The sequence below is a fragment of the Anastrepha obliqua genome, unplaced genomic scaffold, assembly GCF_027943255.1.
Source record: "Anastrepha obliqua isolate idAnaObli1 unplaced genomic scaffold, idAnaObli1_1.0 ptg000009l, whole genome shotgun sequence".
Lineage (NCBI taxonomy): Eukaryota > Metazoa > Arthropoda > Insecta > Diptera > Tephritidae > Anastrepha > Anastrepha obliqua.
Genome location: NW_026562178.1, coordinates 3,691,304 through 3,704,914, shown reverse-complemented (window position 1 = coordinate 3,704,914; position 13,611 = coordinate 3,691,304). Strand labels below are relative to the sequence as shown.

The following is a 13,611-nucleotide window of genomic DNA, read 5'->3' as shown; positions in this document are numbered from 1 at the left end:
TGCGGATTCGCTGAAAGCTAACAAAGCAGTTCATATTGCGATAATGCCACCAACTTCGTCGGAGCAACCACTCACCTTATGGAGGATGGTTCCTTATATAGAAGTTCGCCCAAGTGGGGAAAGTTACTGTTAGCCATTCATTTGGGAATGGCCAGGACGATTCTTCTACATATGGTTCAAGCAGCTCACAATTTCTGGGATAGGTCAAGTATCCTCTGGGTACCGAACATCCGTTCGGGAGTGAGGTAACGTGAGAAGGCGAAGCATCCCTGCATATCTGGTTGTGCGCTCATAAAACCATCCTCGAAAAACCAGTTGGTACGACGAGGAATGTCAGGCTGCCGTAGAAAGAAAAGATGCTGCCTATATAGCCACGCTGCGAGCGAGCGTAAAGCAAGCCATGTGGGATCACTACAGAGAGCTAAAAAAGAAAGAGAGGCATATTATCAAGCAGAAAAAGTGAGAGACCAAAATACGTGAGTGCGAGGAGCTTGAGATGCTGGCCAATAAGAACAACACCCGAAAATTCCATACATACTTAAATTATAGAGGGAACATTTCTCGAACCTGTTAGATAATGACAGCTGCGTATGTCACAGAGAATGTGAAGATCCCGATACCCCAATCGTTGACAACGGAATTGTTGTTCCGCCACCCGACCATGACAAGGTGGGAATAGCATTAACGCAGCTAAAAAACCACGATTTTCGTGCCACTGGTCAGCAGACTATGTTAATGAACTACGGGCAAGAGTCAAGTGGACGACACCTGCACCAAACCTCACAGTTGGATCGTTAATCATAATTCACGACGACAATTTACCACCACATCACTGGAAGCATGATCGCGTCGAGTCCGCCGTGCTTGGGCAAAATGGTTATGCACACGTTGTACACCGTCGTACTGTTAATGGTCCTTGTTACCGCCCGATACACAAATTAGCCATCTTACCAGTATGTTGAAAGATGTTACTTTCAACGGGGCCGGAATGTTGGATCACCCTATTGGCATTCGCAATGAATTAAAACACTCTAATATATACTCAGAATGTAAACTAAAACAGTATTTGAAACTTTAAGGTTTATCAGCATTTGTTATTTGTGAAAATAGGTAGGTTCTGTTTTCTGTAAAAATAAGTAGGCTTTGATTAATTTTTTTTTATATAAAGGGGAATATTTTTGATAATAGATGTAAAACGTAATTTGAAGTGCTGAAAAAATTAACTGATCTTTTTGTCGTCATTTCGTCTTAAAGTGCAGAACTTTGGTTTCCTTAAGCATTATTTTTGTCGTCATTTCGTATCAAGTAACATGATTTTGCCTTTTTCGTAAATTCATTTCAAGTTACAGGATTTTGTCGCCATTTCGTCTCCAACAACAGGATTTTAGTTTCCTTACTGATCAACAGCAGGAAAGCACTACCTCACGAGATCTCGGGTTCGATTTCGTTTGACTTTTCGGTGTCAAAGAATTAAATTTCAAAACTCTTTTTTAACTTAGTTAATAATTGCCTGTAATGTTTTAAGCTCATATTAGCTCTAAGATGTCTGTAAAAACTGTAACTAGACTTGAAATAAACGAAAACGAAAGTATATTGAACACCAGATGCTGTATTTCCTTAGGAGGCGCTGAACTGCCTTGGGTCATATAGGCAGGCACCAAACAGCAGCAACTGCCACTGGATTCCTCCACCCTAACCACCGTCACATCTAGTGAACTGAAAGTAGATAGCAAGAAGTCATTAATTGCATTTCTGACTAGGAGACAAGCCTTTGGCTTATCATAAGATTAGACATAAAAATATAACATATATCCTTTAGTCCCATGATCTTACGTTTAAACTGCTGCTTTCCGAGTGCCTCCAGGGACTCTTTGCTAATCAGAAACAGAACGACAGAACTGTGTTGCTGAGGAGTAGTAAAGTCATTTATCGACGAACAAAACTAACACTCTATAAGAGTCTCATCATGCCCGTCCTAACGTATTGCGCAGAAGCGTGGCGACGGCGAATATCGCGATGGAACGATGAACTGTATGAGCTTTAGGACGACATAGACATAAGGCAGCGAATAAAGGTCTCGGGACTACGTAGGTTGGGTCATGTCGTTTGAGTTCGATACCGTACCAGCTGGTGGTAGCAGAGGAAGAGTAAGGATAGATCAGGTGGAGAAGGACTTGGCTTCACTGGTTATTTCCAACTGGCTCCGGTTAGCACGAGAAAGAAACGACTTGTGCGCTTTGTTAAGTTAATGAGCTTAAAGAGCATATGTTTTGACAACATTATATAGGAATAACTCTATTAGCTCTACTAAAATGAATTATAATATATTGACAAGAGCTTATTACCCAAAAAATATTAATAATTAACTTAAAGATATCAATTTATTATAACGAAATCGAGGTAAGGTACCACGTACTAAAATAAAAACAAATTAAATAAAAACCAATTTGAAATATTGTAAAATATTAAATTAAGCAAATGACCCAAAAAAATTGGACAAAACAATATACTCATAATAAAATTCTAACATATTCAGTTATAAAAATTAAAGGAAGTCCACTACTTCTATATTCATTATTAAGCCCAGAAACCAACTCAGATTCACTTTCAATCAAAATCAAACACGTCTAACTGGAAATGTTATTACTTCCAATCAAATATAACTTTGAAAAAAAAAAATTCAACCAAAATCGCTTAATCGAATATCAAGAAGAAGAAAATCAACACTGCTTTTCGAGGTTGATAAGTATATAAGCATTTTAAACGAAAACGCAGGAGAAAACTAAACCCGTCTACTCCGCAAGAGAGATAACGGTAATATTAAAAAATAAATGATGATCAACAAAAAAAAAGAAATTATGCAAATAACGCAAGAATAAATTGTTATGTTCACTATCACCAATTGCACAAGTATGGCGGATTGGCCTTATGAGTTTACAAGTTTTGTGCTGGAAGCTTTTCTGAGCTACGTAAATAAAAGTGAATAAACTTAAACAGCTATATTAAATGTAGGCAAGTTTAGGAAAGTAGTTTTCACAACTAAGCGTAAGCTTAATTCCATCGTAAAAAGAATTTTTGAGGTGCGGCTAAGATCAGACCGTTAACCAGCTCTCAGCGAATTTGAAAGGATTAGCTGACTCCGAAGTTACTCTCACAATTTTATTTTTCACTAAATCTATAAACAGAAATATATAAAATATCAAGATTTTGACGTTTAGTTAATTGAATTTTTTTTTGTTAATCTGATAGTTCACAACTAGCGTCGACCGATAATAATTTTCAATATGGGGTGTCAATGCTCTCATTTCCTCTCAAATGTCTTGTGCGTCTCATTTTTGCGAAATATGACCATAATTCTGTATCGAATAAAATCGCCTTTCGAAAACTGCTACTATACTTTTTGCGATTTTGACAACCGGCTGATGTCATGAGTTGGAATAATACAAATCATATAAATGAATTTGTTTGTTTCTTTTATATGTTTTTTATGGATGAGAAATTACTTATTTGTAAAAACGAAGTAGCCTGTGTTAAATTGTGATAGCACGAAGTGTAAATATACCTTTTTAAGCCGATGAAGCTGTGACGAAAAAGTGTGTGTGTTTCTTGACAAACAAGTGATTTCGCTTCTCTTTGTTTGATTCTTTTATTTGTTTTGTATTATTCCAACTCATGATATCAGCCGGTTTTTAAAATTGCAAAGAGTAAAGTAGCAGTTTTCGAAAGGCGATTTTATTCGATACAGAATTATGGTCATATTTCGCAAAAATGGGACACACTCCTTGTTATTTTTGGCAATATATAAGATTGCACATAAACAAAACGACGGCGAAGTTCGCCGTGAATGGATTTTTTTATATTTCGCCGCAGCCGCCGCTCTTTTCACGCGAATTTCGTTTCGGTTCTGTTGAACTTAGTGATGTGTTCCGACGAATATCCCCCAATATCGCTCTTCCCAACGATGTTCGCTCAACGATTTGACTTTATTTATATCGGTTTTTTTTTTTAACTGCATGAGAAGTATCGATATCGATAACTATGGTTTGACAGCTAAGAATGGCAAACTGTGTTGATATTTCTGTTCAGAAAGACTAGTCATCATAAATAGTTTAACGCCAGGACGACGCTTCAAAATTGTGAAATTCATTTCGAGAAAAATAAATTTGTTCGCGAAGTTCATAGAGCGAAGGGCCTTTATTGACCTTTATCGTTCGACTATGTGGAAAATTGTACGTAAGAATCTTGACTAACGTCCCTAAATACAACTCGTGCAACAATTGATACTAAATGACCATCATTTTTGGAACTTGTGCTCATTCAGATTTATTATTAAAATTTATTGAAAATAGTAGTCAACAATTGGACTGATCAAATGGACAATGTAACACTTAGCCGCGTCCGACATGTGAAAGTTATCATATAAAAAATATATGCCATGAAATTATATGCCAAATCATAATACAAAAATTCAGTCCTACATATTTATGTTTTGTATTAACACTTTAAGAGGGAACCAAGTGCGATAAAGAAAAGTCAATTGAATGATGCTGACCTGAAAAAGATCATGGGAGCGAAAGTCGGTGGAAAGATACCATCCAAAACGGAAATGGGGAATAAAAGTACTGTAGCCAAGGCGTATAAGTTACAGTTAAATAGCCATAAAGTCATTGATGGAATTCTGCACCGCACATGGGAAAACGAAAATAAAAATCATTCGCGTAATCCATTCCATATGTAACCGCGCAAGAGGGGAAAGTCACTGATTGCCATTCACTTGGGAGCGACCCGGATGATGCTTCTACATAGCCCAAGCAGCTCAAAGACAAACATAGGATCTTGCGACGTCTACTACAGCTGCCAAGTAAAGGAGCGCAAATTCGTTGTTGGATTTGTTGTCGTTGCCAAGTTCTGTCGTTCACTCCGATGGACGAGCGCGACTTTTCAACATCTCCCTCATTTGCGCCCACGCCCCGGAAGAAAAGAAGGACGATGCGACCGCATATTCCTTCTATGAGCGTCTCGAACGTTCATGCCGCCGCCAGGGTGGGCAAGGAAGGAATTTTCGATCCCACAGTTAGAAAATTCAGCCTGCACAACCATATATCCGGTAAGGAAAGTTTTGTATTGAAAAACTGCGGTAACAGTCCCGTTTCTAGGTGGTACATAAACACTAGCTAGTTTGGCGTGTTTGGAGGTAGAGAAATTATTTTTCTGAGCACCCCCCTAGAGCAGTACCGACCTGGACGCAACGTAGAAAATTTTCCTTTTTTTGAAAGTATTTATCCTCGGATTGCTTATGTATTTCAGCCACGTAGCATTTATTGCAAGTTTTGCCTCAGTAACTTTTGTATCCAAATGTTTTATGTAACTGAGTTTATAGTTGGACATAATACTAAGGCATTTATATTCATTGAAAATTTCAATGGAAACACTAGGGTAAAACCAAAAACAGCTAGCAGAAATTCTTGTACATTCTCTGAAAACCATAACTTAAGATTTACTCAGGTTTACGTTTAAACCCCACTGCGTACAATAAGCGTACAGATCAACAATCATTTTTTGATGATCTATCACAGAATCTACAAGCAGAACGATATCGTCAGCGTACAGCAGTACCTTGACCGTAGTATCAGCAACTTTAATACCGCATTGTAAACTGTTACTTAGGTCATTAAGATACAAGGAAAAAGGGCAGGACTCAGCAAACACCCTTGCCGTACATCGGGCCTGATATGTAGTGTCGGAATAAATAAGGCGTATAATCTCAGTTATATAGATGGAGAAGCCGATACGTGTTAGTTTATTGCATATTACGCGGAACTGTGTGAAAAATCTACAAAGAATGCAAACGTAGTGGAGTAATTCTTACGAAAACCCGTTTGATATTCACTTAAAACATCATTACATTCTATACGGCTTTACAAAATGCCAGCAAAAATTTTGTAACTAGTATCAAGCAATGAAAGTCCGCGATAATTTCATCACATTATATGAACTCAGCATCCGAGGCGAATTTGTAGGAATTGTAATTAATCTGGACTTTGCCAGGCTTTAGCAGAGCATTAACTAGTCTCCACCAATCTCTGGAGTTTCTGACAGTATTCAGAAGGTCAACCTCATTACAGAAATGTTCAAACTATTTTAAGTGCATAATTTGAAATTACAATTCCGTTCAGCTACATACTTTATTCTCGACTCTTCTGCAGAGGATTCATTAAATACTTTCAAAACTGAAGCATTTTCGTACGCGTGTTGAAACATTCAATGGTTTGACCCAAGCATTTTCTGGGACAAAAAGACTTTTGCCCATTTTGGCAATTGAAGCGATCTTCTTCTTGTCCGTCAAATCCAACACTAAGTTGTAAATACTATTAAACAGTTTCGAAAAATCGCAACTAGGCAATTCAATATACTTAGAGGCCCGTTTCGGTTTCCATAAAAAATTGTCGGTAGAAATATTGTACTTAAAGTAGTATTAACCTTCTTGGATGCTGGAAGTGCGATAGTTAATGACATATGGCCAGATAATTCTTTTTTATTAATATTGAAGCTCTTCACCCGCAATGTAAAGTCGGAGAACTGATAGCATAATCAATAGCGGATAAGAGTGCATTTGCGAATTTTCGCTTATTTCCTTACCTTGAACTCCACTTTACTATGTAGTACTGCCGTTGTATCCCGCGCTGCTTGTCTAAAATATCTTGAACACATATTTGCAATTTTATATCGCAGGCGCACATTCAGAAACTAGTTGGGAAGGTGGCTATTAATTAATTCAAGTAATATTAAGGCAAGAGGAACGGCAGTAGCCACACACGCCAAGAGGCACATTCTTACATGACTTGCGATAGTAAAAACACATTTTTGCGTGTAAGTCTCAACGTAACTTAAATTGTTTTTGACTCAATATTGTTAAGAATTTGTTACGTTTTTATCCAAATAAACGTCTCTCAATAATTCTTCTGATTTCGATCCTATGTCAGTTCAATCTGTCAAAGAATGGGGTTCAACCACGAAAGTCCTCGGTATGTTTTCGGACCCTTTAAGCGATAATTTTAAATATATTTGTAGATTTGCGAGAGTTCGTCGCGATGTTATTAACGAATCGATCATACCAACGAAAAGAGAAGCACTCCAAGTTAGAGCTGGGCGGAATATCGATGTTATATCGATGTATCGATGTTTCAATTTGAAAATGAAACATCGATGTTCGTAAACCGATGTTCGATGTTTTCGCAAATTTTGTACCATCACTTAGTAATTGCACGTGGAACGAAAGTGGTAAGTAAGAAACTTTTATGCATTAAAAAACTTTTCTACATTAAAAAAACTGATTAAGTATACCATTTTAATATGAAAATTATTAAATTTTAGGCTTTTGGTGTTGGCAGGCAGTGATTGAAATGGAGCGGTTTGTAGAAAGTTCTAGTGGCAAAGGTAAGATTATCGTTTTATGTATGTAGCTGAGTGCGTATTGTTAATACAAAATATCTACACCTAGACGTCGCTTTGAGTCGTACTTTTTGGGAACGTATACCCAACGCAAAGTGATGACTAGGTGTATAAGAGTACTTGTACATACATACATATATATAATACTACAAATTATTTTTTGTTTTTTTTTTTGCAGTTTCAAAGACGAGCTCAAAGGAGGTGGAAGAAGAAAACCCAGCAAAAAGAACAAGGTACGGTCAGTCAGCTGTATGGCAATTTTTTAACAAATCAAAGGATGGCAGTTCAGCTAAATGCATTCAGTGTGGAAAAACATATATAACATGTGGCAATACCACTAATTTGGCTGGACACCTGAAACGGATGCATCGAGGATTAACTGTTAGCGAGCTTCCGAAATCTTCAGGGTCTATTTTGTCCTTCATTGAAAAAAAATACGAAGCATCTTCCGCTAGGAAAAAGAGTCTTGATAGCTCACTAATGCACTATATATGCTCCGACATGCGACCGTTCTCAGTTGTTGAAAACAAAGGATTTCGTAATTTTGTCAGTACATTGGATCCTCGCTACGAGCTGCCTTCTCGTAACAAATTGAGAAACACATGCATGCAAGACTTTTACACAAATATGAAAGACAAATTACACTGTATTCTGGACCGAGTGGACTATTGCGCTATAACAACAGATTGCTGGACGTCACGGGCTAACGAAAGTTATATGACAGTCACTTGCCATTTCATCAATGACAACTTTGAGCTAAAAGCAGCTGTTTTGTCAACCAAAAATCTCATTGACGAAACCAACCACACGTCGCAAAATATTGCAAATTCTTTGCGCGAAGTCCTTGTGGAATGGCAAGTTATTGACAAAGTCAGCGCAATTGTTACAGACAACGCGAGGAACGTTGTAAAAGCATGTGAGATTCTACAAAAGCGAAACGTGCCTTGCTTTGCTCATTGCATTAATTTAATTGTCCAAAGCTGTTTTTCCCTTGAAAATATTAAGACAATTATGGGAAAGTGCAAAAGCATAGTTTCGTTTTTCAAGAGCAGCTCAATAGCGTATGCAAAATTTAAGCAAGCCCAGGAACCAATGAAGCCATATAGTCTAAAACAGGAGTGCCCTACAAGGTGGAATAGTGCTTTCTACATGATTGAGCGCATTTTGGCCACAAAGTCAGCTATTGCTAAAGTCCTGTTAGATACTCCGAAAGCAATACTACCTCTATCAGTTGATGAGCTATCTGTTCTGGAAGATTTAAAGCAGGTTCTTTCACTATTCGAGGATGCGACGGTACAAACATCATTCAGCTCTAATGTAACAGTTTCGCTAATTATACCATTGGTTAGCGGACTTTTGCATAATTTGAGTGAAATCAAAGATCGACTAGAAACTGATGATGGCCGTAACGTATGCAACTTGCTAATGGAAGGCATACGGCAAAGACTACTGCCATATGAAAAAAGAACTGTGACTCGTTTGTCGACATTACTGGATCCGCGTTTTAAAAAGGAGGGTTTTTTTTCAAATACAAACTCTATAGAAGCCGAAAAATTTTTAGAAAATGAACTTTCGCCACTTTACAAAGAAAATCACCCTCCAAATATATCTAGCCTGCCAACACCACTATGCGATAAAACTCCACTTCTTAATTTTTTGGAAAAAAACAAAACTCAAAAAATTCGTAATTCCCGAGTTGATTCGATTTTGACCCTTCGTCAATACTTCAACATGGAAAATATAAACTCTAGTTTAAACCCTTTAGACTACTGGAAGGTAATTCATGCTATATAAAATCTAGCATTATAATTAATACTAAACTTTTTTCAGATCTCGACTGATGAGCCATTGAAGATGAGCTCAAAAAAATATCTCTGCGTACCGGCTACGTCAACTGAAAGTGAGCGTATGTTCAGCAAAGCAGGTTTAATAGTGAGTGAAAAACGAAGTTCACTAAAGCCAAAAAATGTGGATATGCTGGTTTTCCTAAATAAAAATGAATGGATCTCAAACAACTGATAAGTTGAGTCATTATATTTTCATAATTTAATTTGTTTGAAAAACTCACAAAACTGTTATGTTAAGTTATCATTATATTTTGGATATTTCATTTGTTTTTAAAAGCTTTAAATAGTGTTAAGTTAAGTAATAATATTTTCGTAATCTAATTTGTTTTGAAAAAATCAAAATACTGTTAATTTAAGTTTGTTTGAAAAACATTATTTTGTTATTTTTTTATATATATGTTGAATAATGAAGTCAATATTAAATAAATGAAAAAAAAAAAATTCTTTTACTAACTTCGATGTTTAATCGATTAATCGATGTTTTCAAATAAAAAACATCGAAACATCGATGTGGACAAACATCGATCTTTTGCCAGCTCTACTCCAAGTTTTAATGATGATCTTTCGTATGTACTTATGTATCGACTATTTTGGCCCATTGTCTATTTATATAAAAAGAAGTTACGAAGAAGCATGAATTGTATTTTTTAATGTTTAAGAGGAAATGTTTCGACGTTGGTGAATTGCCAAAAACCAATGAATGCAAAGGTTCTGGCGGAAGTTCTAGCACCGGCAATTTGACTTTCCCACCAGCACATACCAGGCGTTTCGTTTCTGAATTTAATTGCTTTGCAATGTATACATTCTGTATTCATTTGGCCAATCTAGGCATGCATGCTGTAATCAATGGTGACATCGTAATTGAAAGCCGCGCGTTCCATTTGACGTATATCATAAATGGACGTACGCCCACGACGGTTTCTTGGTGCTTCACTATTAACCGACTGATTTCTCCGTCTGTGTCGTTGTGTTTCCACTTCATTTCGTCGAACACGATCTTCTTCACTTTGTGATCTTCGATTTAACGCTGTAGGTGGCATTCTTTCAGTATATTACTAATTACTAATTGAATGTAAAATCAAAACATTGAAAATTATTTCAAGTCATTTCGGACGATATTATATATAAACATAAATATTATTCAGAGTTCAATGTGTGTACGTGGTTAACACTCACCAAAAGTATGTCTGTTCGCAATGAGAGCACGATATAAAAGAACTCAAAGCACATAAGATAACTGTCAACTGAATTCCAACGACAGCAAATTAATATTAACATAATACACTTACAACCACAACAGAAACGCTCATAATCGGCAGTGTATTTGTTGTTGTTTTTCCCATACAGGCATTTCGTATGAGAGGAAACCATTACTCACATAAAATGTCATAACTGAGGAACGGCTGCCCCGATTTCAATCAAACTTCACACAAACCACCTCCTCAAAAATAGAAAAGAACTCTAAATTTTTGTGTCAATCGGTTTGGCGGCTCTTGAGTTATAAGATTACCAAGGAAATGTAACTTCTTTTTATATATAATATATAGATGTATCTAGGTGCAAACATGCTCGTATATACGGAGCCGTGACCATTCGACATGACAAAAATTCATGATTCACCAAATATTGCCAAATATTTCTATAAGAAATATTTCAGTATTGACTACTTTCGAATGATCGTCAATGATTTCTTCATTCTTAAGATTAGAGTTTTGTTATCGTTAAGAAAAATTGGCATATGGGAGACTCGTTATATGAATGAAAGTACTTTCCTACCTCAAATATGAGCTCGAACTAAGAATGAATTTCTTTTGGTTGTGCCGCTACGGCTGCGCCCATGAATGTACTTATATTTTGTTTTTGTAGTCGCAAGGCTTAGAACTTCAGCTTTGGACCACTTACGGAAGGAGAAATAAATTGTGTGCCCTGGGTGTATTTTTTTTTTATGAGGAGGAAGCATCGAAAGCCTTACCCCGTCAGTGTGGGACTTTAACCCGAACTAAACCTCCTACCGTGAAAGTACCGATCCCCCCGGTACTGCCGTCAAGTATTTCGTCGGGAGGCGGTTTGAGCGTTGCACTCAACGTCAGTTACTGTTCTGATGCAAAATGTCACAAGCTGCATCTGCCTATTACCACCACTGTTAAATCATATCTGAAGAGAAGAGAACCCCTGTCGGATCTATATGCAGTGCATTTACAGGTTCCCTGCCTTTCGGGTTCGCTCTTTTACATCCCCACTCTGCTGCCCACGCATTGAAGTCCCCTGCTATGAGTGCCGCGTTTCTTTGCTTAGCGTCATTAACCAGTTCATCCATGATATTGGCAAAGGTACTCAAATGTGTACTGGGTGGAATGTAGCAGTTGTATATGTGTATGTTTTTTATTTTGGCTCGCACATAGTCTGTTGTTGCAACTGTTTTCCCCAGACGGGTTGGGTTATTCCCGCAGCTCCATATGGCACACTTGCCATTTGCGTTGCTGGCCTATGACGCCTCATGCCTGTTTTTATACTGCTCGCTAAGTATAGCAACATCGATGCCCAGCTCGTATACCGTTTGGGTAAGCAGGCTTTGCGCTGCTTCGCGGGGATTGAGGTTGAGTTGCAAGACCTTCATGTTTTCTTCTGTTGGGCTGCTCTCTGGAATGTGGGGCATGTTCGCCCTCCCGATAAGTGGTTAGTATCACTTTCGCCGTGCTGTTGGCATAGCGTGCACCTCGGCGTATGTACGCAGTTTTAAGCCTTATGGTCTTGCCCTCCACATCTGGAGCACTGAGTAATTCAGTAATCTTCGCTCTGGCACTTCCTTGCCAGATAGCCTAAATCGTGGCATTTGTAGCACCTTGTTTTAGCTGCCTTTTCTCTGATACGGCAGTAAACCCAGCCAATACGTATTTTGAATAGGCTTAGCAGTTTTTGTGCGGAGGCCAATGGTAGGCTGATGGTACATGTCTGCGTGCCACTGTATGCTGTGTACATTGCTCAAATGACCGATAGCGCAACTTTTCCGTCAGGGAGGCTATTTTTTATCGCCTCTAACACTTCTTCTGTGGACGTCACTTCATCAGTATCTTTTATTTGTACTCGTATGACTGTTTCTTGCGTTAGGGAGCGAACCTGTGCGCTTTCGCCGGGGACACCTTCTATTGCTGTCTTGAGCTTCTCAGTAGCTGGATCAGCTTGCCGCTTTAGTTCGAATAATAATTCGTGCCCTGGGTGTGAGGTTATGTGTACATGCATATGTGTATACTAATAAGTTACAGTTTATACAGTTTTGCTGAGAGTTCAGAATACAAATGTGTACGAGCATAGGCTAGAGATCACACTCGCCGACGTTACCGTAGTCCCTGTCTGATTATCGTGAGATACACAAAAGTGAGCAAAACTTGAACATGAAACGGACCATTCAAAATTTATCATTTACACACATATAAGGGATTTTCCAATAAGAGGTGTTATTTTGATGTTCAAAGAAAAATGCTATTTTTTAATATAAATGATCGGATGTTTATTTCATTATAAAGAGGAAGGTATGCCGTTAATAGTGGAAAATAACATCAGTCAAATGAGCCTACGACTACGCTTACTGGACAATATACTTTTCACGAAATTTTCCATAACCGAGTTGGCTTGGAAGATGGCTGCCCTATGTCCTCGACAGCCTAACGAATTTCATCTTTGAGGACTTGAATCAACCCTGGGCTATTGGCGTAGAACTTCTCTTTCACGTGGCCCCAAAGAAAAAAGTCACAAGGTGTTAAATCACAAGATCTCCTTGGCCAATTATGATCAAATCTTCGAGAGATAACACGGTCCGGAAACTTTTCCCGTAAAAGATCAATGGTTTCGTTGCTTGTGTGGCATGTAGCGCCGTCTTGTTGAAAATAAACGTTGTCTCGATAGCGATAGTAACATCTGTTATTGGAAAACCCTAGTGATTTCTCATTTACATGGGGCTTTCATTAGTTTGTTCGTGTTAGCGGGCAGGGAACGTACGCTTACGTCGGTGAGTGTGGTCACCATTAGGCAGGAATTCGATTATTTGGGTACTTACTCTCTAATTATTGCATGTAGATAAAATAATGTGTCCTCAGGTAGACCATGATTGCTTCAGCGCAAACGTATGTGTGTAACACTATATTTATTAGAGATTCAATTGAACTTAGTGTTCCCGTATATGTTTCTTTAAAATTTTCTTTTATTTATTTTCAATTTCAAAGTTTTATACTATCTAGAAAATGCATATTTGTGTAATAAGGTGTGAATAAATAAATTTCGTTTTTTTAAACAAAGAGAACATAGAAATGCACAT

At 37.7% G+C, this 13,611-nt stretch overlaps 1 protein-coding gene across 1 annotated transcript; it reads left to right on the top strand.

Moving 5' to 3' along the window:
* Positions 1–7,161: 7,161 nt before the first annotated feature.
* Positions 7,162–9,606, top strand: LOC129251243 (E3 SUMO-protein ligase ZBED1-like). Its single transcript, XM_054890598.1, has 4 exons — positions 7,162–7,281; positions 7,375–7,437; positions 7,631–9,228; positions 9,283–9,606. Exons 1-4 carry the CDS (start codon positions 7,221–7,223, stop codon positions 9,469–9,471), a joined length of 1,911 nt encoding a protein of 636 aa, XP_054746573.1. The 5' UTR covers positions 7,162–7,220; the 3' UTR covers positions 9,472–9,606.
* The last annotated feature ends 4,005 nt before the right edge of the window (positions 9,607–13,611 follow it).

Excerpts from the sequence above, each read along its gene's own strand:
- LOC129251243 (XM_054890598.1), top strand. The coding sequence starts at position 7,221 with ATGTTCGATGTTTTCGCAAATTTTGTACCATCACTTAGTAATTGCACG. Across the intron at positions 7,282-7,374 it reads TTGCACGTGGAACGAAAGTG|GCTTTTGGTGTTGGCAGGCA; the intron begins GTAAGTAAGAAA and ends ATTAAATTTTAG. Across the intron at positions 9,229-9,282 it reads ACCCTTTAGACTACTGGAAG|ATCTCGACTGATGAGCCATT; the intron begins GTAATTCATGCT and ends AACTTTTTTCAG.